General features: G+C 36.8%; 1 protein-coding gene across 3 annotated transcripts in view; it reads left to right on the forward strand.

Annotated features, from left to right (window-relative positions):
- Positions 1–24,354, forward strand: part of SS18 (SS18 subunit of BAF chromatin remodeling complex) — a 44,750-nt gene that overhangs the window by 11,301 nt on the left and 9,095 nt on the right. For 2 of the 3 annotated variants that reach the window (XM_064654755.1, XM_064654760.1), the window contains exons 4-7: positions 7,550–7,703; positions 13,204–13,425; positions 22,378–22,545; positions 23,261–23,365. In XM_064654755.1, the coding sequence (XP_064510825.1) occupies positions 7,550–7,703; positions 13,204–13,425; positions 22,378–22,545; positions 23,261–23,365 (649 nt within the window). The remainder of the gene's footprint in view (positions 1–7,549; positions 7,704–13,203; positions 13,426–22,377; positions 22,546–23,260; positions 23,366–24,354) is intronic. The other variant, XM_064654770.1, reaches the window with a different exon arrangement.

Here is a 24,354-nt window from a genome sequence, read left to right on the forward strand (position 1 = left end):
TCTGTTAGAGACGAGTTTTAATTCCTTGTTGCTGTCCGTAGCCTAGGCCTTAGGTATGACTGCAGTAACCAGTCATAAAAGCAATCCATTACGATCTAGCAGTTTCAGTGCTTGCAGAGAGGTCCGGTGTGTCTGCATCACTTCATTGGCTTTACTTTAAGGCCAGCGTGTGATTCTCTCTATCCATTTGCTTTCTTTGAGGCTTTGCGTGCTATATGACTTCTGAGCTCTCAGTGGACATGCTGATTGTCTGCATGTTCATTGTATGTAAAAACGTGGTTATGAGATATTAATCAAAAGAGAACTAGTTTTGCAAATGGGGACACAGATTTTTATTTATTTTGGGTAGAGCATGAAAAGAAACACATCCATTGCTTATACCATCAAACTGAAAACCTACTAATGGGAAGGAAGTCCTGGAGAATTGTCAGTAGTACAAGCTTTTTAGAAGCCTTAAAAGCAAAACAACCAAATTTCCTATGATTTAAGTTTTGTGGACTGTTTCTTCCCTAGTCTTTTTTGTTGAATCTCTAACAGTCCTTGTGTCAATACACATCTAGGGCTAGTTAATGCCACCCTGTTTTAGCAAAAGCGAATTGTGTATGTTTGTTTTTAAAAGAATTTTCAGGTTGTGGATCCTCAGTTGATCCATGTATGCCATGGCCTCATAATAAAAATTCCTTTTCCAGGTTGTTCGTTTTAGTCCAGAGAGGCTTTTAAATGTTGGAAAGAAGTTTGATGGCTGTTTAACAAGATTTCATTTTGATGGTGATGGTTATGTTAACATCACTAGAACTGTACTCTCATCAGCTGCAGTTCTGCTGTGTGATGTTTTAAAGTTGTTGTATGATGAAAAGTCTAGAGTCCAAATTAATTAGGTGGAAAGGGCAATATTTTCATTCTGGATTACTGCAGACTAACTTTGGGACCGTGTAAGTGACTATGTTGGCACAACTGAATGAGTGCTGTTGGAAATAGAGAGCTGCTGGAAGGAGCTTCTTAAGCCAGCAACTCCACTTAAAAAAAGAAATAAATAAAATCAGAATATGGGAATTTCAGTGGTGAATTTAGAGACTACTAGCTACCACTTTAAATCAGAGGGTTGTTTAAGTTCTGTAAGCTAGTTTGCATGTGTTGCTAATGAGGTGTGTCCACACGGGGAGCTAGTGCACTGTACACAAAAAACTACTTCTGTTGCCTCCTAACTTCTGTGGCTGATTTAGAAATCAGTAAAAATAGCTAGCAGTTTGAAATAGGAGTATGCTCTAAGGTGTAGTTCTTTCATACTTGAAGATGTGATTTGCCTCTCCGTGGTACAGTATCTGCACAATAAATACCTGTTTGAACTGTAGGCAGTTTGCTGAGAGCTGTACCAGGCAGTCTGGTAACACAGGTGCCAATCCTTCAGCCTCTATGGTTTTGCTGTTTCCCCAGTGCCATGCTTTAAGGGTTCTGCAGGATTCTTTCTGCTTTAATTGAGTTTACATAGGGCCTTTCAGCTAGAAGAGAGTTGGATTTTTTATCTTAGGTTACTAAATGCAAGCAAAACCTGTAAATATTAGACCAGATAATAATCCATCTTAAAAGTGAAAGAGTCAAGAGGCTGTGGAACACAAAACTCCTGCTTTTGGGGGCAGATATGAATTGCATATTACTGGGGAATTACAGAGCAGCTCTGAAGTTCTCTAGTTTCAATAACTCAGTGTGCCCCAAGCTAATATCCACAGTTAATTTATTCATAGTCACTTATAATAAACTCTTCTGAATTCATACCGGATTGTTTAATTTTTGATTTAAATATTTTCTAGTTATATCAAGAGTTATGAATTATTTGTGATTATTTTTAAAGGTTATCAGATATTTTAGAGTTAAATTTTCTGTTTGTTAAAATGTTGTTTAAGAATGTTGGTATGGTGAAATATTTTTATACAGTGATATATGCAATTTGAAACAATTAAAAATTCCAATTTCCTCTTCAAACAGAGTGTTTTAAGTATTACATTATGCACTATTTTAAAATTTTGTTCAAATCTTAAGTCAGAATGTCTCTGATTTTTTGAAGATACTGATGTGTAAATCAAGATGTATAAACTGGATGTCATTCTAAATTTAGATTTCCTTACTCCTAGTATCACAACTCGTACTCCAACAGTGAAAGCACAAATTACATTTGTATTTGACTTTACTATTTAGATATGATTGATAATGCTTTTCCTGTAGAAATCCTTTCTATCCCTAAATATTACACTTGCTGAGAATTGATACATGTTCTTTATTTTTTCTTTTAAGACATTCAGTTCTAGAATACCCTGTACCTTGTAAAAGAAGAGTCATAACCTGATTAAATAAATCCTGCTCTTTCAGTTCTCAAAAATGTATCCTTTATGGTCTTACTTCTCAATCTGACACCTCAGTAAGTACTCTGCAGGTGCCATCACCACCTATCAACAGAGTACTGCTCTCTGAGACCAAGACAGGTCCTGTTATATTAGCAATGCGATATGTGCAGGGCAGAGTACCTCCTGGGACGGGGCATTTTACTTTGCAGAAAATGGTATTTGAGAATTGAAAACAAAAATGATTGATTAAATCCTCATTTAAGGCTTCTCTTGGAAAGATCAGAAGGCTTTTATGTTTGTATTCCATGTAGCTTTTAATTGTTATTCTGAAAGAATTTCAGGAAAATTGTATTTTTGATAGTATAGTTTAAATATCTACTGCCAGTTGTATTGATTAGCTATATTGTGTTTTAATGTGTGTAACAATAGTTCCTGTTTTTTCCATTTTACTGATGACTGAGTTGGTATTCCACCTCAGTTTTTATAGCAATAGAGGTTCCATAGACAAGTCTTTGAAAATTCCAGGTGTACAATTCTACCATGGCAGATTTTATTGTTACTGTCTTTCATTTGATCTAATTTATTATTTAAAGGAAAAGCTCTAAAAAAATGTAGTGTGGCTATTGTTTTCAGTGCATGCTTTCAAATAACTTGGATTTACTAGGATTTTGTTTGCTGAAAGTTGTCAGTTAAAATCTCGTCTTTTTTTTCTTGTCTCTTGTTTTTCTTGTCTCTTTTTTTGGTTGCAACTATTGGGTCAGTTTCAGTCTTTTTCCAGTTCAGATTTGCACAATTGGACTAAATAGCTTATAATTATTGTTTTTCATGCTCTGATAAATTTTAAATGCTCATAGCAGCTATAAATGTAATCTGTGTGTTTGGGGAAATGAGCCAAAAATTAGTGTTTAGCAAGTGAAGCTATGTCTAACATCTTCTAATTCTTTAATTTACTTTTTACTGATAGCAAAATATTTAACATTTTCTACTTCGTAATTGGAATAAAATCATCAGCGATTTTAATTTTCATTCCTTTGTGTCATGCATCCAGCAGGAGGGAAGTAGCCTTTCCTTTGGTTCTGTTAACCTTACTACGTTTGTATGTCATTTCACCTTTCAGAACTAGACTTAATGGGTAGGGTTCATGTTGGGTAGCTTTCCTTTCACAATGGGTGGGTTGGGTTTTTTTGAGTACTGTGTGATCCTTTTGTATTTTAAAGGATCTTCACCCCATGTAGAGCATGTTACTGGGAATAGGCAATTTCCTTCTGTAAAGAACAAAAAAGGTTAAATAACCCAGGCTAGGTGGTTGGGTTTTTTGTTTGATTATTGTTCTGGGGTATTTTAATTAAATCTGATTTAAAGAAGTTTATCATCTGTAAAAGCCTGGATCAACTCCAACAGAAATAGGGAAGTTGCCATTTTAAAACAGTTTTTTCTTGTTTTCTTCTGTCTGCGTCCAGTAGAAAAGTACTCTGGAGGATTTTCACTGGGGAATAATTATATCTGCAGGAGACATTTCGTTTTAATTACTATCAGGTAGTGATTGGTTTATGATCTGACATGAAGGCTTGTAATACACTTTTAAAATATCTTATATAATATTCTGTATAACTGTTTCTGTTGCATATGTATGTGTAATTATCTCTGAACCTTATTTAAACTTAGTTCTAGTGTCTTGTGTTGATGAATTCCTCAGGTTTATATGATTTATGTGGTGCCCTGTATGTTTAATGTTGTTCCTCCATTTACTGACTGTTCTCCTGAGTTTTTTTTTGTTGTTAAACCGTAAACTGAAGGATCTACTTTTTGTATGTATCATACATTAAATTGTATTTCTGTCATATCCTCTTCAGTTCCTTTTTATATAAAAAAAAAACCCTGCCCTTTTTGACTTGTTTCAGGTGATAACATTCAAAATTTTTAATCACCGTTGCCTGTCTTCAGAATCCTTCTGTTTTTACAGTATCTTTTGGTGATTGCTTTCCCCAAACTGAACGTGTATCATGATCACAAATACCTTGACCTTTTTTCTTTCACATTGTACGTCACTTTTGATATATCAAGTCACTTTTGATATATCAAGTACTGACAATAATCAGAAAGTGACCATGGGTATTATGAGTAGTTTTTATGAGTTTTGGAGTTTTCTGTTTGTTTTTGGGGGGTTTATTTGGTTTTTTTTCCCCCCAGCAAACTGTCTGGGTTGTGGTCATTTATTTTTTCTCTGGGTTAATGGCAATAGGAGTTTCCTCTTTCTGAAGAAAGAATAGTTCACAGTTCAGTGTATTTGCCATATATTTATCCCTGTTGAATTTTACTTGGCACCTTCTGTTCAGTAATGGTGCAGTATCTTCAGATGTTGATATTTGCTGAGAAATATTTTCAGGAGACCTCTATATGTTCCTTTATTCTTTCAACTTCTTTGGGCAGTTTTTGATCAGTGCAAGTGAGTACTCCTGAACAACATATTTCTCCAAAAGGCTTTGTCAAAAAACTTGTATTTAGAAGATTTTGTTAAATATGCATCTAGGTGGTTTAATTTATATTTATATTTTTTAAAAATTCTAATAGATTAGAAAGATTTGACTTTACTGTATTGACACTTTACTAACTTTTTACCATTGGTATTTTATGATACTCTAATTATTTTCATAATTTTATCTGTAGCCCAGGGAGCAAGCCTCACATAATTCCTAGAATTGGTCCCACTACTTTTTTATAAACAGAGGTACAGGGTTCATCTACCTTCTAGTCATCTTATAGGGTAGTTTATTGTAATGGAAGATTAGATTTTTTTAGCAGTTTGGTCCTTTTTCTTGCATTATTTTCAAGAATTTGAAGTGGGTTCACACAGGTCTTTGGGCTGTTTCTATATCCAGGAGCTCCTTTTGCTGAGTTATTTTCTGGTAGTACCTTTTTGAGTGTTTTTAATTGCTCCCTCAGTTCTCTTAATTCCCTGTGGTTTGTGAAGTCTCTTGCAGGTTTTTGTATCTAATGGGATTTTTAAAGTCCTTAATACTTTTTTTCCCCTGTCCTTGCATGTTTGCATTCTTATGCTGTTTTTTTGATAACTGCAGTGTTTGTCTTAAAGGAGAGTTGCTTTGAAAACTTCCAGACTTAAATTTTAGAGTTGGAATGTAGTTTTTCTCACGTAACCTTTGGAGGTTTTTTTCCCTCTTTCCATGTGTAAAGGCATGCCTATGTTTGTGCAGTATCACCTGCAGGATAGCTAAAACCTAGGTAGGGTCTAATCTTTTTTTAGTACTTTATAGTATTTTTCATTATCAGCATGTTATATGAACATTGGATTTGCTAATGTTTTATGCTTGGAATCTAAGAAGTTAATTTTAATTCTGAAAACATTTCAGCATGAGTGGTTTCTGACTTTGCTCTCAGTTTGCTGACATGGGACTGCTGTTAGGCTCTGAGCTCTGGCTGCTCATGTGGAGGTACCAAGTGTGTTGATTTTGCTGATATTCCTAAGCGTACTTTCTAAATAGAAACTAAAAATAGTCTGTTTGTTTTCTTTTTTTGTTTGTTTCTCTGTATATCAGTTTTAGATAACTTCTGTTACATGCAAATTAGCACCATAGTGAGTTTTGAAAGTGAAGGAAGATTTAACTGAGGTGAAGTAGCCTTGCTTTGGTTGCTCACTAGTGGAGGAAGAACAACCAAATGAAGCAGTTCGGAGAGTAGAGCTACCTTTCACTCTTACCTTCTCTACCTTGTGCCACTTCTGCTGTAGCATGAGGAAGGAACTTGCTTACAAAATGTCATTCTCTTCATTGTGGATGAATGAAAGGAATTTAGTAAGAGAATTTGCCTGCTTACTTGCATTTTTCTTCATCTCCTTCCTTCTTCCTTCCGAAAAATAGCTTTTACTATGTTCTTGAGGAATTCTTAAAAGTATTGCAGGGAAAATGATACCCACTTGAGCTATGTGAAGAAACATTAAGACAATAAATCCGTACTGTTCACTCCCCTCCCCTGGCAAGCAAATATGTGTGTATCTGTGTTACCCTGACGTTACTGTCTCCAAGGGTAAGAAGGGGTCCTGCCTCACACTCATTGGGAAAGCCTTACTTTTTACCACTGTATTGTTTCTTGTCTTTATGAATCTCCTGATGAGTAGGTATTGGCATAAGAGGGCACTGGGCTAGACAAGAACTTAGGGTTCACATCCTTGGTTCTTTCTGAAGAAGAGAAACACTGAAAAATGCACATGTGGTTGTGTCATGGGAAGAGTTTTTCATGAATAGTTATGGCCTGTAGAGAGAATCCTCAAAAGCCAGAGAGCCAGGTGTTCGCTCTCACAGAGATGACTTTTATTCCCCTGAAAGTGTTTGGCTAAGGTATGTGAGGAGGATTGTAGAGTCTCACAATTGTTTTTAGTAGGAAAATCAAGGTGGCTACTAGCAGTTTCTGCGTCTCCTTACATTGCCATGAATAGAACCTACCAATAAATTCCCCCTTGTATTTATTGGTTTTTTTTTTCCTCTCCCTCTTTGAACTCTCAAGGTTATTCAGTTATTTTCCTCACAATTTCATTAGGAAATTTGCCAAAAACATCCTTTCTAGGCAGCTGTCTCTGGACCTTTGGAGGCCAGCACTAATGTGCTTCCAGTCTGTAGGGGGTGTTTGGCACGGAATTATGAACTAGGCCTTCAGCGCTTTGGGGGAGAGCGGGGAAGAGATCGCTAGTGTTTTACCACACCCAGGTGCAAATTTTTTGCCAGTCTATGGGCATTCGGAGGCTTTCATCTCATGTTGTACCTGTTTTGTCCCTGTGCAAGGTCTGTTAACAGCAACAAATTGTCGATGTGAGAGAATTACAGTGAAGACTTATTTCTCTGTTGAAGGAAAGCTTTTGTGTGTGTGTGAGGGAGTGACTCCAGCAGTCTTGAACTGTTCAGATGTAATTTTTTAATGAGGCATTGATTTGTGTTTTTTTATTTTAAAGCGATGCTCGAAGGTGCTGTGGTGTTGTTGTTTGTGTGTAATACTTCATGTAAAATTGATTGAAATGTTAAATGTTTTGCCAAAAGTAATGTTGGGAGGAGTTAAAATGTATCAGAAAGAGCAAGAAATGCATTTCAGTGCTTGCTTTCATAGCCCACTGAACAATATAGGCAACTGCTGTACCATATGTACATATAATATATTTGTCAGGCTAACTGCTTCTCGTGTTTGACTAAACTGTCTCCTTTCAGCCACCCACACAGAATATGCCTATGGGTCCGGGAGGGATGAGTCAGAGCGGCCCTCCCCCACCTCCGCGCTCGCACAACATGTCTTCAGATGGTATGGTAGGTGGGGGCCCTCCTGCACCACACATGCAGAACCAGATGAACGGCCAGATGCCTGGTAAGTTTTTCTCCTCTAAGACATTAACACCAGCGTTGCCTGGCAACTGAAACGACATGGGGGCTCAAGGGATACTAGATTGTTGATGACAAAACTGCTTTGAATGCCCCCGAGTACAAGCTCTCTTAGAGTTTGTTAGCTACAGAGCTACGTGACCTGTATTCAGTGTTTATCAGGCTGCCCTTGGGCTTTGATGTAGCTGACACACAGCATTCCTCTGATGAACAGAACTGGCTAAATTTAGTCTGTTTGAAACCGTGCAGTACAGCTGGCTTTAGAAGGCTTATTGGGGAAAGGTATTGGCCTGTGGCTGAGTGAACACAAATCCTTCCATATAAAGATAATGTGAAATTATCGTAGCTAAATAATTAGATAATAATAAAATAGATACATCTGAAAGTGGGTGTTTCTAATTTAGGTAAATGTTTTTGTTGATTTGTCTTTTTTTTTTTAAGACATTGTTTTCGTACAGAAAATTGTCCAGCTTCCACTAATCCTCTGTGTTCTTTATTACTGAAGATGTGTTGAATTGTAAGGGATTTGTAAAGGAATGGCCTCCAGATTATTGTTCTAGGTGTAAATTTTAAGTCAGTTTCTATGCCATCCTGTTTTGTAATAAAAAGAAAAGCACTTTGGAAGGCAGAAACAAAGCAGTGAAAGAAGATGATAAAAATCTACGTTTTACCTACCACTACTGGCTTTGGGGTAACTGCTCCCTTTAGCAGTCATGGAGTAGGCCATAGAAAAGCTTGCTGCTTTATATAGAGACTGTATTCCAGAATTTCCACTCATAAAGTCATACTACCTATTTCACGTGAAATGGCTTTCAGCTTAAAATTGCATTCCCAGGATTGCTTTTGTTCAGGACCCCTTTTTTTTTTTCTTTTCTTTTTTGTATGGAGAAAGTTTTCATACAAAAGCTCTTCAAGGTATTGATACTTTCAAGGAAGGAAACTACCGTCAAAAGATCCTTGCAAATTCACAGATTTCACAGAATATTCTGAGTTGGAAGGAACCCACAAGGATCACCAAGTCCAACTCTTTAAGTGAATGGCCCATAGAGGGATCAAACCCACAACCTTGAGTGTTATCAGCACCATGTTCTAACCAACTGAACTAATTTCATCTCTCACTGGTGACAAGGATAAACTTTCATGACAGGAAACACAGTAAATAACTTTGCAAAACTTAATATAAGGTAAAAAATACGATTGCTGTAGTCCCTCATTTCTGAGCAAATCTTGATAGTGCCATCTGATAGTGGCAGCTTTTCTGAAAGAGTAGCTGAATAACCTGCAGAGGCCGTGTGTAAGAAGTGTAATAAAAGATCTAGAGAAGAAGTTAGTTTCATCATACATGTTGGTCATGATCTGCATCTGGAAGTGTAAAGAGCAATATATGCTGCTCCCTAATTAGGGCAGAGATATTTTGATTGTGGAGTCCTTTATCCATCTAAAATCCATCAGTTCCCATGGAGAATAGCTTTGCCTCTCAAAAATCAGTCTCTTTGACCCTCGAGTGTAATCATATTATTGTTATTATACTGATCTTTTCCAAGGAGAAGGATTACTAAGTCACAATGTGAGCATAATGACTTCACTGCAGAGCCACAGGGGAGAAAAGTCACTCCTTAAACATACATATTTTGTAATTAGATAGAATAAGAAAAGAGCTCTTATGAAAATACGTGAAAGGTAAATAGGTTTGTTTTGGTGTTCACCTAGACAGATACTTAAATACAGATTCCAACTAAGCTTTAATTTAACCTTTCCAACATATTCCCTTTTTTGAAGGTCTGTTCTTTCCTTCTCAGTTTGAAGTTGTCTCTGAGGATGTGAAGATAAACGGCTTAGGATGAGGGCATCTCTAATATCAGAAAGGCATGCTAAAATCATTTCATGGGTAGGCATTAGAAAAAGGGAAACGGAATCATCTTGGTAATTGTATAGCTGAATTACACATATTTTTAAAGTGTTTGTTAGTTTACCTGCATGTGAGCCTCTCTGTATTTCACAGAGACATATTTCTAGTAATTTCTGCAGAGTATGGATTTGCTTTCTTCTTTTAAGGCATTTACTCTGAAGTTACATAGACACTTTGTAATAGAAAACAGATACAAACCCACAAATATCTGAGGAGATGATCTGTCTAAGGGGAATAAAGTCCCTAATATGTAAACTGAGAGAATCCAGGGTTGACAGCAACCTGACCAGCCTGGAATAAATAAAATGCAAGCTCTTAAAAAGTGCTAGCTAAGAATTTCTGGGAGGCCTTACCTGACCTGGGGCTTCTGCAGACTCTGAGTATGCGTGGAAGGGTTGATTAAAAGAACTGTCTAGTGATGGTCAGGACATGAGTCAACTTAAAGTTCTTCTTTAGATCTGTCCCATTACTTTAAAGGATGATTTTTCTCATACTTATGTTCTGTTAGTGCAGAACCTGAAGTGCTGCTGAGGCCATTAATTGCATCCACTGACAGTTATGGCAAACCTTTTTCAGCCTGTGGTACAATTGAGAGTTTTCTGTACCTGTGACAGATTGTGGTTTGTAGATGAAAAAATTACTGTTTGAAGAGTTACTTGGAGAGTTTGTGTGATGCAAAGTAAGAGTGGTCCGGATCTGGAAGGAGATGATGAAATGAGCTGTGCCGCTGGCAAGTTATTTTCCTGATTTTATTGTATGTAAAAAGTTGAAAGTTAAGACTAGCCTCAGGGTTCTCTGACCTTTGTCCTTACATTGGTAAGTGACCTTCCTGAATAACAGGTGCTTGTGTGTTACCAGTAAGTTCTCTCAAAGTCTTCTTTCCTTCTAAGCCTTCCTCTCCTGCAGGCTTATATGCACTTAGTCTGGCTTACAGCTTCTTGGAGCTAAGGTGCTGTCTATAAGTGGGTAAGAGGAAGAAGGACTTCTGTTTATAGACAAGATAGATACTTACTCTGCTAACTATTATAACACAAAATCTAATTTGTACTACATTTAAAGCAGTTACGTTAAAGTGCAGATACTTCATTCATATTCTCTTCTTTCTATTTCATTTATTCATACAAAAAAAGAAAATCAATTGTTTTTTTCCTTATGTGCAGGAGAACCCCATGAAGCATTTTGGCAAATGATAAAAAAAAATTATTTGTGAAGTGTGTTTTTATTATTTTTCATTTGCAAGGCTTTTTGATATTTTGGTCTTAACTTTTCCCTTATCCTTATATTTTAGCTTCAGCTTTTTCACTTCTCTTGACAAAATAAGTTTATGTGTTCATTTCAGTAAGGTGCCTTGAAAAGGGCGAGAGGATAAATGTGTTTTTAAACTTATGCTCTGTTTCTTCACGTTGGCTTTAGTAGCTGTGTTCAGTAATCATTGTTACCTTTCTCCTCTGCATCTTTTTGTTTGCAGGTCAGTTTGTATTGTCTCTCTGACCTTGTGTACAACTCTCTATGTCCTTATTTCAGCCTTCATTCTACCCTAGATTAGTGCAGTTATTTCTTAAGCCAGGGCAGGACTTGGGGAGCTGTTCACATCTGAAGATGCAGGTGTGTGGGTGGTGGTTGGTTTTTTTGGTGTTTGGTTGTTGGTTTGGTTTGGTTTGGTTTGGGGTTTGGGGGGTTTTTTTGGTGTGCTTTTTGTTGGTTGGTTGGTTGGTTGGTTTTGAGTTTTTTTAAATTTCCACTGTGAAATATGTAAACAAATCACTGTCTTCCTACAATTCTACTGGCATAGTTTCTTTTAGATTCCTTTTCTTAGGGTTTTGTAGCTTAACAGAAAACCTGTGGCACGTTTAGCAACAGTAGCATGTCCTTGGTGAAATCAGTACATACCAACATTTGCCTTGTTTACAGTTGACCTAGTCTGTCACATACTCTGGTTGTTCATATCTTCAGAAGCTCTTCATGTGGTGCTTGTCATAGGCATAATCCTGCCATTTCATTTATTTTTTCGCTTGTTATAGTTACATCCAGTCACACCTCTTACTAATTGTGGTCCTAGTAGCTATTCACCTATCCCAACTAAAGTAATGAATAAACTGACCACATGGTATTGTAGTGTTTGTACTTGTTAAATTACCCATTGAGAGTAGCTTTAATTCAGAGAACAATCCAAATCCAACCTGTGTTATCAGGAAGAGGGGAAATAAAAGGTGAAAAGATGCCGTTGGCCTCATGGGTTTATGAACAGGTTGCTTTTCTTTTGCATCTTCACAAGTTGAGCTGATAATTTGGTGTCTGTCCTTCCAGTAATCATCTCCCACCCTACTAATCTCTAAATACAGTTGCAGAATATTGACTATAGACTGTATGTTCAAAAATGTTAAATATGCCTTCAGCCATTTTTATTAAACATATGGATGGTCACATATGAACTGAATCACTGCATCACTGCAATGCCAGTACAGTTACAAATCGAAAGTGTTGGTGATTTTCTGTTGTGTTGAAATTTTCCACCTTACTTAGAAGTAGGAAAAATGCAGCACACTGTCTTTAACATTTTTGCTTTGTTCTTTTCTTCACACCTTTCTCCATTTTCCAAGGTTGTTCTTTTACTAATGCACAGGAAAGCTGATGACAGTGTTTGCCAATAAAGGTCACTTAATGCTTTCCATTTACAAGTCATTCCTTTAAAAAAGTCATGATTGAAGCATCCAGGGGAAAAAAATCTTAATGTCTTACCACTATCATTTGTTCTCATTCCCTTCTCAGGAGATAAACTCAGGAGTCCTATTCTTGCAATAAATAACTTTTGGTTAGATTTTTATCTACAGGGGCATTAAAACAGCTCTATAGAAGAATGAGTTTGACTTACAGGCTTTCCATAGAAGCCTTTGCTGTTGTATCAGTGCCTCCACAGAGTGTTTGTCACCTTCTTTATCTTTTATGGGTGACTGTGTAGTCATTTGAGTGAAAGTCACAGCCTAAGTTAGCATTTAGTGATGGACTTGGCAGTGTTAAATTTGTGGTTGGACTTGGTGATCTTAGTGGTCTTTTCCAACCAAAATGTTTCTATGATTCTATGTAGTTGTACCATGTCAATGTTAATATTGCCTGAGTTTAAAAATAATAATAATAATAATAAATAACTGTTACTGTCAGAAAAGTGTCTAATATAGGTGTTTGACTACACAGAAATGTTACAGCTGTTGTAGTAATTGCAACTGTGGTGGAGATAGCAAGCTGGCTCTTATACTGGTCTTGTGCAATTCTGGTTGAAATTCAGGAGGTGTTGTGTGAGTACTAAACAGACTAATTTTGTATGTGATATAGATAGAAGATGAGCTATATTATAATTTACACCTTTCAGCTGCTCAACAAAAGAAAATGTATTGCATAGTAGAGCTGAACTTTGTTGTTTATTTTTTTCAAGTGGAGAAATCATGCAAACTGTGTTTTAATTTTTTTTAATGTAATTGCATTTAATGACTTTTATTTAGTTTTGTGATTCAGTGTGACTGTATTTGTTTGCTTTACGATGCTTAACGTAGATCCTTTTTCCCTGTTTTTCCTTCTGAAGGACCTAACCACATGCCTATGCAAGGACCTGGACCTAACCAACTCAATATGACGAACAGTTCCATGAACATGCCTTCAAGTAGCCATGGGTCAATGGGTGGCTATAATCACTCCGTTCCATCCTCACAGAGTATGCCAGTGCAGAATCAGATGACTATGAGCCAGGGACAGCCGATGGGCAACTACGGTCCCAGACCAAACATGAATATGCAACCAAACCAAGGTAAGAGAGGTGTTAAGTTCTGTAAAAACAAAACGTCTCAGGCATTTTTAAAAGGTCTAATCTTGTAAATTTCCTTCTCTAAATTTGTACCTATGTACAAAAGAGGATTCTCTTTTCTCCCATATATCTGTGACTTTTTATTTATTTGCAGACATTGAACTGTTTTCGGGTATTGTGTGAGAATCTGGGAATGGATCTGCTTACATCAGTTATAAGTTTGAACTACTGTTTATCTTTTTCAGACTTTACACTTCTAGCTAAGTGTTGTTATTGTTCAAGTTGATAAAATATATCTCTACTTTTAAGTCTCAGAGGTAAATTTAAAAATTAAAGTCAGATAGCCCTCAGATTTTTATACCTTGTTAATCTTGGTTTTCTGCTGCATGCTGTTTTAGCATGGACTGTCTGTTAATCTTGAAGAAGTAGAATTCAGTTCCAGGAACAAATCTGCTACTGCTTACTCTTTTCATGAGATGGCCTTGCGTACATTGTAAAACCCAGAACTAATTTTGTATCTAAGATATTTCCATTGCATAAACTGATGATGATTTGTTGATGTCCTTGTTGAAGTGCAAGGAAATTGTGAAGTTAAAATATTACATTGGAGTCACAGCACAGCAAATTATTAAGTTGTATATGTACTGCATATTCTTAGAAATATGCTTTACAAGTCAACAAGCAGTATTTTCAGCTTACCTTTTAAGTCTGTTACTACATTGGATCTGGACATAGCACCTGCAGCAGAATTTTTTTAAAAAATGCTTCTGCCGTGTTTGCAGCAAATATGTTTTTTACCCCAATATGTATGAATTCTTATGGATATATTAGCTGAAAAATATGACTCGGATCGAGGTTTTAATCTCTTTTCTGATGCTGTAGAATGTGGTTTTTTTTCTAAGGCTTTCTCTCCTTGGTCATTTTAGAAAAAATAATCCACCAGTGCATAGGTAGTTCTTACTGCAGTGTACTCTCTTTGAAGACCAAAACTCCATTTTTTTATATACATAGATACCATCTGTTCCTAAGGTGTGCAAACAGAACAGGTCATACTGATCGGTTTGATTATTAGATCACAGGAAGGTTCAAAACAGATAAAAGACTAACTTAATGAGAGACCAAAACTGTGTCTTGATGAAACAGCTGTTTCTGCACTTTTCTAACCAGTAGAGAAAGTGGGAAGTCTGAGTCCATCATCCACATTGTTAATAGCATTTTTCTTAAAATATAGCAGCAGAGGACAAAAAAATTAGGTACAGAGCAGAGGAAATCATCATAAGTGGGAATATTTTTGACTGTCTCTCTGAGCTGACAAGTTATCTGTGTATTCTGGGCAGTGCACAAAGGAGTAATTTTGTAAACGTAAGATACTTGAGAGAAGTCCTGTGCCTGCTCAGTTCAGATTTCTTAGTTGCAGAGTTAACAATAATTATGTAGCAGTATGTGTGAGGGAGCCATCTACTAAGTTGCTCTACAGCAAATGATTTTGTACGACTGGCTTAAAATTTAGGACTAGTGATTATTATGTCTCAAAGTAGTGCTCTTTACTCCTCCTTGTAATACTCCTCTGCTGTGTTTTCAGTGCTATGTCAAACTTGAAAATTGCTCATTAGAAATTAGGCAGAAAGATACTTAAAAGGTTTCTGTTCTGAAAAAATGACCAAATTATAGGTTCAAGAACAAGAGCAAAATCTCTAGTTAGAACAACTGGTACTATTGCCTGTACTTACGGCCATGGTAAGCTTTCACGTTTTGTACCTCTTTCTGCCGAATTTGGACCCTTTAGGCTGAGACTTTTTCTATTCCAAGTGTCTGCTACAAGGCTGGTTCTCCTTTTTTGCAGAGGCTTCACAGAAATAGAGAGCCGTTTCTGACAGTGGCATGAAAAATTGCATTCTTCAATATGTTTCATTATCTCCCAAAAACGTTAGTAAATAGAGCACTTCGTATATAAATGTTGGAGTGCGGGTGCCCCTTGCTTTAGAGTGAAACCTTTGAAACTTGTCTGTGATGCAAGCAAGGTGCTATTTGCTGTTAAATGAAAATACTGTTCCGGATACCTGTTGAAGTCCAAGGGAGGAACTCCAAGCCTGAAGATTCGCATGTTTGTTATGTATTGGTAGCTAAGGTTTTTAACCTAAGATTATTCCCAATCAGGTCTGCTTAGTATATTTTCTATGTTTTCTACTCTTAGTTTTTACATGTATATTGAAATTTGGTGACAAATTAGAGGTAGTATTTTTGTATCTTCACTCTCTTGACAAGACAGCAGGGCAGAGAACGACAGAGAAATCTGTGAGACCGTGAGAGATTTAGGTAGGGAGCCGAGCTTCAGTCTGGCTGGGCAGAGGTCTCAGCCAAGCATTGACACTGCATGGTTCTCATCTAAGTGAAGAATCAAGAATGAGCAGCTGGGAAATGCACTTAGTGCAGTTTAATAAAAAGGGAATAAATGGATTGTGACACAAAGGTTTCTTAACTGGTCGCATGTGCTGCAATTCAGAAACAGAAATGAACAAAATTTCTGAATCTCAGTATTGTTGTCAGGAGACATTTGTGAACCCCAAAGCATGCATTGTTTCTTTGTCTTAAAGGCGTGATCCATACTGAGAATGAGAGATCCTACTACATCTGTCAATTAATAACAACACTAGCTAAATATAATTATAAATATCCCTCAAGATGAGGTCTTAGCATCTCAAGTTGGCTGTTAAAAATTAGTAGATGTTTTTGACCTTAATCTTCCCCTACATGGGTTCCTCATCTCTAGAGGAATGAATCTGATGGTAAGATTATGATACCATCTGATTTCACAGGAGTGTTGTGAAAGTATATTCATTATGAAGATTTGGACATTTTACTTATGGGTACCATAAGAAAACTGATAAGTAAATTAATAATTCTGTCTTCAGTGTTTGCTAGGCATGGCATCTCACATGAACAATTAGGAGGAAACAAAATACTGAAGTAGTTTTTCAGTGAGTGATATCTGCTATGTGGGCTGATTGAAGCCAATACTTTTAGAGGGAAGAAAAAAAGCATAGTATTATATAATAGATAAAGACACCATAACACGCAGCAAGGTTTGATCTAACACTTGGGTGGTTTTAGCATAACTTTTTATGTGTGTTTGCTAGCAAAACATCTTGCTGTATATACACCTTGTGAGGCAGATGGTGTTAGTAAGAAAAAAAATGAAAAAATGCTAATTAAGAAATAAACTGTGTAGTAACAGAACTCATTGTTGGATTTACTTTCTGTCTCCACTGTGAAGTCGTTATTGATTTGCACTAGTTTATCAAATGCTAGCCAGAGGAATACCTTAAATGAGAAGCAAAGTTGTCGTGGTATTGATTTTATATAGTCAGTCTAGCTAAAAGAGGAATTCTAGTAATTTTTGATTTAGGAAGCAGAATGTTTCAATTGGAAGATTCTGTAGATGACTCTTGATTAAAAAACTATTTTAGCAGCCTGGGATATCTGCAAGGAATATTGGCTACTTTTTTGGAAAATATAGGAAGCAGCAGGAACTGGGTGACTGTGGAAGAAACTCCATTCTTATGGATGTATCTTTTCTTTCTTTTATGGGAAGCTACTTAGGTTGAATAAAAAATTTCAAGTTGTCAGTTTTTGACTTTTCCGGGGGGAGGTGTAAGCATGGTTTTATTGAAACCTGAAACTTACGTGAAAATTCCTCTTACTTATGTTGACCAGATCTTTCACAGTCAGAAAATAATAATAATAATATTGAACAGTAGAATTAATACACTTTAAAATAAGGACCAGGAAATTATAGTTTGGCCATCTCAGAAACTGTTTCTCAGATCCTTCTGCTAAGCTTGGCCGTCTCAGAGACTGTGTTTCTTGGATTCCTCTGCTAGGGTTCCGTTCCCTTGCCAGAAGTGCTTGAAGCGAAGTTACCAAACTCCCAGTCGGTATTCAATGAGCATTATATGTTGCTTGGGGTAAGGGAGGGGAACTAGGTTACTTTTGACAGGTGAGCTCTATAAGAGAATATTATCTTGACTTGATAATTTCCAGGAGACCAGTTATCAAATCTGGTGCTGAGATTGTTTTTAGTGAATTTCATTTATATAAACTTAAAAAAATTCCATCAAAATTTGAGAGCTCTTTTACTTACAAGCAAATATGAGGAGATCATGGAAACATCAGAGATGAGACAGGTGCAGATTCCTGTGCTTTTGTTGTCCACATAAAAAAGGAGCATAAAGATAGGAACATCCAATGTTAGCTGAAATATAAATGTATTCAGGGTATGACAGACCAGGATAAAGTGATTTCTGAGGTTCAGTACTTTTTGTGAATGTCTTGCCATCTGTTCATTCCCATGTAAGCAGAGACTGTTACGTTTCAATACCTTGACTTCTAGCGTAGTCAAGATGTCACGGAGAAAGCAGGGAAGTCTCAATTTTTTTTGACATCTAACCTATTAAAGGGAAATAAAATTGCTACCACATTCTGAAATGCCGTCATGCTATAGCTGGATTTGTAGGATATCTAGCTGTAGAAGACACTGTAGTTTTGTCATGAAAAAACAAGATATAAACAGCTGCCACAGAGCTTGTTCTTTCATCTTTCTTTCCTGGTGTAAAACATGAAAGACAACATTGGTAACTAAGGAATTTTTTTGTATGACATTTTATATACTGTTTTTTTAAATGATCCCCGAAATTACAGTTTAGTTTGAGATGAGAACTTTGTGGAGTAAGCAAGTGTGGAGGAGTGTCTACTGATCTGTCTATTGATCTTCTGAGCAACAAGATCAACATAATTTTGAAGACTGAAGAAATAATAGCTTGTACTGCTGCTTTTTGGTCATACCTGCCTGTTCCCAGTCAGAACAGCAGAGTCACCCGTTCATTTGTGTGTGCTTCCTCTGCTTCTTCAGAAGTTTCAACCACGTCAGCAGTTATCTTGTCCTCTCATAGCATTTACTGCCAGTACCTGAGTTTCAGCAGAAGGGACAATGCTAAGAGACATTTTTAAACCACTAAACTTTTCTGCGGCTCTTTCATCCTCAATGCATTTCTTAGCGATTTGTTAGCTTTCTCTGGGACCTACTTTTAGTTTGCATTTCTGTTTCTTTCTATTTATCTTATATTTGTGAAGACTAGGTTGTCACTTTTCTGAAGTGCTCTCTTGTCAGGAGGCTGCCACTGGGTCGCTGCACTTATGGGAAGATTAGGTAGAAGCCCATTTTTGCTTAAATCCACATACCTTTTCTTCCCTGTACATGAGGCCTCCTTATGAGATACTGTTTGGAGCACAGGGAGGTTTTTTTTCCCCTCAACTGCTCATTTCAAAGTTGTCTACACCTACTAAACAGAAATGTGGTGTATTCTTGATAATGTAGACTAGTTATATTGAACAAAGAGCAGTTCAGTTTTCTTCTGTTATCTGGCTTGCTTTATACATTCACTGACTGCATAAGACTGATTTGGATCTACATCATGCAATTTTCAAACGCCTGTTTAATGACTACAAAAATTGCCTGCGCTCCTCACAGGACCTACAGTATTACTAGTTAGCATCTTCAGACTTTTATCCCAGGAATACTTCCAGTATACTGACATGTGAAAACTGCCTTCTGAACATACAGGAACATTTACAGGACTTTTGTACTACCAAAGTTTAAATAGTTTCTTGTAAATCCAATAAATAGTCTACTTGTGTACTTGCATATTTTACAGAGATAATCCTACACAATATTTTCTTGGACTCGTTTTTAGCTGTGTACAAATCAGATACTTTGTCCTCTCTGAAATAAGTAGTTCTCGAAATTCACAGAAAAAGAGTTCCTTTGCAGAGTTTTTGAAAGCAACGAGCATTCTCTTGCAGTGCACAGTTTTGTGAACTTTGTATGTGATATCTTATCTCCAAGTCTGGAAGAGATCATGACTTTTCCACCAAGTGTAGCTTTTTGTGACCTGATTAGAGATTCAACAGCTGTGTTTTAAGGGGGTTGTAGAAACAATTGCTACAAATATGAGAAAGTATTACACAATCATAGAATGATGAGAGCTGGAAGGGACCTGAAAGATCATCTAGTTCCAACCCCCTGCCATGTACTTCTGCAGCTAGCCCAGCTTGCTCAAACCTCGTCCAGCCTGGCCTTGAACACTTCCAGGGATGGGGCATCCACAGCTTCTCTGGGAAACCTGTTCCAGTGCTTCATCACTCTCACAGTAAAGAATTTCTTTCTAACGTCTAGTCTAAACCTACCCTCTTTCAATTTAAATCCATTACTTCTTGTCCTTTCACTGTCTGCCTGTATGAAAAGTCCCTTTCCCTGTTTTTTATAAGCCCCTTTCAGGTTCTGGAGGCCACAATAGGGTCTTCCTGAAGCCTTCTCTTCTCCACGCTCCTTCAGCCTGTCTTTGTAGGAGAGATGCTCCATCTCTCTGATCATCTTGGTGGCCCTCTTGGATTTGGTGTAACAGGTCCATGTTTTTCCTGTGTTGGGGACCTCAGAGCTGGATGCAGCGCTCCAGGTGGGGTCTCCAGAGTGGAGAGGGGGCAGAATCACCTCCTTGACCTGCTGGTCACACTTCTTTTGGTGCAGCCCAGAGCATGGTTGGCTTTCTGGGCTAAGAGCACCTAATGCCAGCTCATGTCCAGCTTTTCACCCATGAGAACCCTGAAGTTCTTCTCCACAGGACTGCTTTCAGTAAGTTTCCCAGTCTGTGCTCAGGTATAGGACTGCCCTGACCTAGGATGCAGCACCTTGCACTTGGACTTACTGAAATTCCTGGTGTTCTCTTGGGCCCACTTACCAAGTTTGTCCAGGTCCAATTAGATCATGAGCTAGTAGTCTACATTTTTAATTAGGTTTTGAGATTTTATGTCATATTAAGTATTACACAATGAATATATGTAGCTTTCTTGTAGGCTTGATTTTTCTAAAGGAAATACAAATTCAAAGTTCCCTTACCCCTCAAAACTACTGCATAAAAGGGTTATGTTCCATGAGACCATAGAGACCGTGGTGCTTCTTTTAGGTGTCTTCTTAATAAGAGGGAGATGTGAACCAAACTGGAAGGAAGCCAGGCTTTCTGTTATGAACACAACACAGCCTGATACAGGGTATTGAATTCTCATTGTGGCTCTACAAAGCGTTAATGAAGTTCTAATTTAAAAAGCAAACAGAAAACCTCTACATTGCACCATGGGGACCCAACACATTTTATCACATTGTATTGTGACTAATATTAATATTGTTAATTAACAAGCTTTCTTGAGATCTAGGAATATTATGGCAACAAGTTTTTATTTTTTTTCAAGGCTGCCTAATGATTCTCAGTACCTCCAAACAGAGGAGCAGTGAAATGGAATGATCTAAATTACGAACTCATTTAGAATATCAAAAAATGAAACATTTTTGCCAAGTGGAAAATAATCACATCTCAATTTAAGCAATTTTTTTACACTTTAAAATAGAGACCGTTAAAACAGAAACTTGCCATACTGAAGGACAGAAGCATAACTGGGTCTTGTTAAGTGTGGCCAATATTTATCTTCAGAGTAAAATGAAGTTTACGCCGCTTCTCACTGAGAGATCCCACATAGGGGTTTAATGGGATTTAACTAAATTCATACAAATTAATTCAGACATTAATTATTTGTCTTAACTTTCCTTCATAACCCCACATAGACAGGATCTGACTGTGTATTCCTTTACTATAAATCCGTTCTCACTATTGACTGTATCTGGGTAATTTTCCAGTGCTGTGGTTTCACACAGGACTTCCTTCTTGTGCTCCAGCACCTACTTATTTAGAAATACTGAATGGAATGGCAAAATCGAGCATACAGAAAAGTAGGTGATATCTTCCTTTTTCTCCTGGGATGACGCTTAGGAGTGGCTCTGCTAGTTTGGTGTCATAATTTGTTTTGGGTTTTAGTGAGGCTAGTTACTTGCTGTCTTTGGAGTTTATAAAATAAATTATTTTTTAAAAAGGCAAAAAAAGCTTAGGATTTCACCTTCATAAAATGTGTAGTATCTCTTAAGCGGTTTGAATTAATGTACTGTTTAAAAAGTTTAGCTCCTTGTCACAACTCTTTCCTCCTCATATTTTTAATACTGGAATAACTCTTTTCTGAGGTGGTACTACAGAAGAAGCACAGAAGCTGTGCTTTGTTAAATGTTGTATCAATCTAACCTGCAATCTCATATAATGAAATGGCGTAATCATCATTTTCATTGCCGTTTGGTGTCAGTAGGGTGCTCTTTAACTGTCTGTTTTCATTACTGAAATTTGCATTTCTCCAAGTACAGCCTTAATCAGATTTTCTCAGTTGATAAAATATGGACAGTACTTGATCTCTCCTGGTCTCTTTCCATGGCTCACAGAAACTTGGTGCAGCTTGATATGAAAGAATATTTTTGGGGTTTAGTTTTTCTGCATATGCCTGTCACGAGATTGCCTGACTGGTACACGTGGTTTGTCTTTACAGGCTAAATAAAATTGCATATTTTGTGATAACAGCTCAGTGGCTTGGTGGTGGACTATAACAACTGTGTGTGCATTAAAACTATACCCTGAGGATTTCACAAATGTTAAATAATTTTTTTATGACTTACCAGAGTTTCACCATCAGCACTTTTTTTGAAGATGCTTTTTGAAACAAACCAACCAAAAATGGTAAAAGTGTTTCAATATCTTTGTGCATGTGTAAACTAATGTCTGTGATTTTAAAGAAAAATCATCTAAAAAGCAACCTTATTTAGGCTGACTTCTGTTTTGTAGTTTGGTTACTGAAGTGATCACCTGCATGTGCATAGGTCCAGAAACAACAAATCCCTAATAGAGCACTAGAAATACAGAGCCTTGTTTGGTCCATATTTAAAGGTTGGGTTTTCCATGTTCTTTTGGAAAGATTTAACCTAAAATAATTTTTGCATGTTTGACGTTTTTGCTGCTTGTCCTTTTGCAGGTCCAATGATGCACCAGCAGCCTCCCTCCCAGCAGTACAACATGCCACAGGCAGGTGGCCAGCACTACCAGGGGCAGCAGCCGCCGATGGGAATGATGGGCCAAGTTAACCAAGGAAATCACATGATGGGTCAGAGACAGATCCCTCCATACAGGCCACCACAGCAAGGTAGAAATTCACTTTGGTACACTTACATCGATTTTAAATAACCATTTTTAAAACTATTGTACATCACTTGCCTACACCAAATTTTGATCAAATCACTTGGTGTCACAGACTTTGTTTACACACTCTTTTTATTACTTTTTAAGGGTGGTTCTTGCAACAAGAGACTACTGGTATCACCATAAAACACGAAGACAAATATTCTCCTTTTTTTTTTTTTTGGTTCTCTCTGAGATTATGCATTCTGAAATTATGCGTCTCAGACATGCTGATGCAGAATTCTGTTTTGATATTTAAATGATAGGTACAGAAAAGGAACAGAGTACCTGCTTGGTTCTGAATTCACTCAATTACAAAAAAAAGGGACAATGTTCCACAGTATTGCTTCCCTTTTTTTTTTTTTCTTTCCAGTCCTTTTTGCCAAGGAACAATTTTATTTTTAACACCTTAATATGCTACATGCATTCCTAAAATGAGCTCAAACCTGGTTTGATATGTATGTTCTCAGTCTAGTCCAGCCAAACAACTGTGTGTGTATATATGGATGGATACATTTGTTTCTTTTTTTAATTAAACCGGATTACATATGTTTTCTGTAATGCAACAATATGGGTGGGGAATACATTTGAGAAATATTTCTCATACTAAAATCAGAAATTAGCAGCTTTATAACAGAGAAAACAAGTTATTTACGTATTGACTGGTTGTGGTTTTTCAGGCCCACCACAGCAGTACTCAGGCCAGGAAGACTATTATGGGGACCAATACAGTCATGGTGGACAAGGTCCTCCAGAAGGCATGAACCAGCAATATTACCCTGATGGTAATCTCTCATAAATGTTAACTTTCCCATTTTCTATACCTGCCCAATACTAATGTAGTCATATGCCCAAAATTAGAGGATGAGGCAAGAATAGTAATTGGATATCATACCTCACATTTACAAAACCTTCCAAATTCAGAATTGTTACTACAGTTTAAATTACTGTGACTTACTGTGACTAGTTAAATTTGCAACTTTAAGCATGTAATTGGTATTACTCCCATTTGAAACTCTTAACAACAGTTTTAGTATTTAAAAATGAATTGGAATAATTGGTTTATCTAAAAGTATGGAGAGTTCCTTAGCATATCTAGTATGATTGAGATGAATGAAAACAGTCATTACTTTATTATCAATAAGAGAGGGGGCGATATCCTTTTATTAAAAATTTTATCGAACTGAAAAAACTTGCTAAAAATATGTGGCTTTTCTGTAAATATTATATTTTTTTCACTTAGTGTTTAGTTTTCATGTAAGTCGTACAAATGTGTTATTGCTGCTATGGTGTGGGCCTTTAGTTTCATTTGTATATAGGAATGAAATGGTCCCTGCCCTGAAGAGATTGTGTCCCCTCAGTGCTTTCAAGACAAGACTGAAACTTTGAATTTCATAAATCTGTCTTCCTACCTCTTGGAATACAGAGTGCTGAAGGTTATTGGATTGTGTTATAAGTTAGAAAAGTTGAAATTAACTTGTTTTCAGGCTGAGCAGAGACTGGGAGAACAAAGATGCTGACTCATGACTACTGTGATAACCGTGTGTGCAACTTAATGGTATCTTACTAAGTTCAGGGAGTGTGGTATATGTTAATGTTTTAAAAATATATACAAAGTAAAGCTGTGACATTACCAAAGCAACTACTCATTGCAAATAGAGGGATACAAGTTAGTTGTTTGAATTTAATATCCATTAAATTGATTTTAAGATACATCAAGACACATCTATCTAAGCTTACACGTGTTAATTTTTGGAGATGTATGTGCAGAGTT

This window comes from Pseudopipra pipra, chromosome 1 (assembly GCF_036250125.1).
Source record: "Pseudopipra pipra isolate bDixPip1 chromosome 1, bDixPip1.hap1, whole genome shotgun sequence".
Lineage (NCBI taxonomy): Eukaryota > Metazoa > Chordata > Aves > Passeriformes > Pipridae > Pseudopipra > Pseudopipra pipra.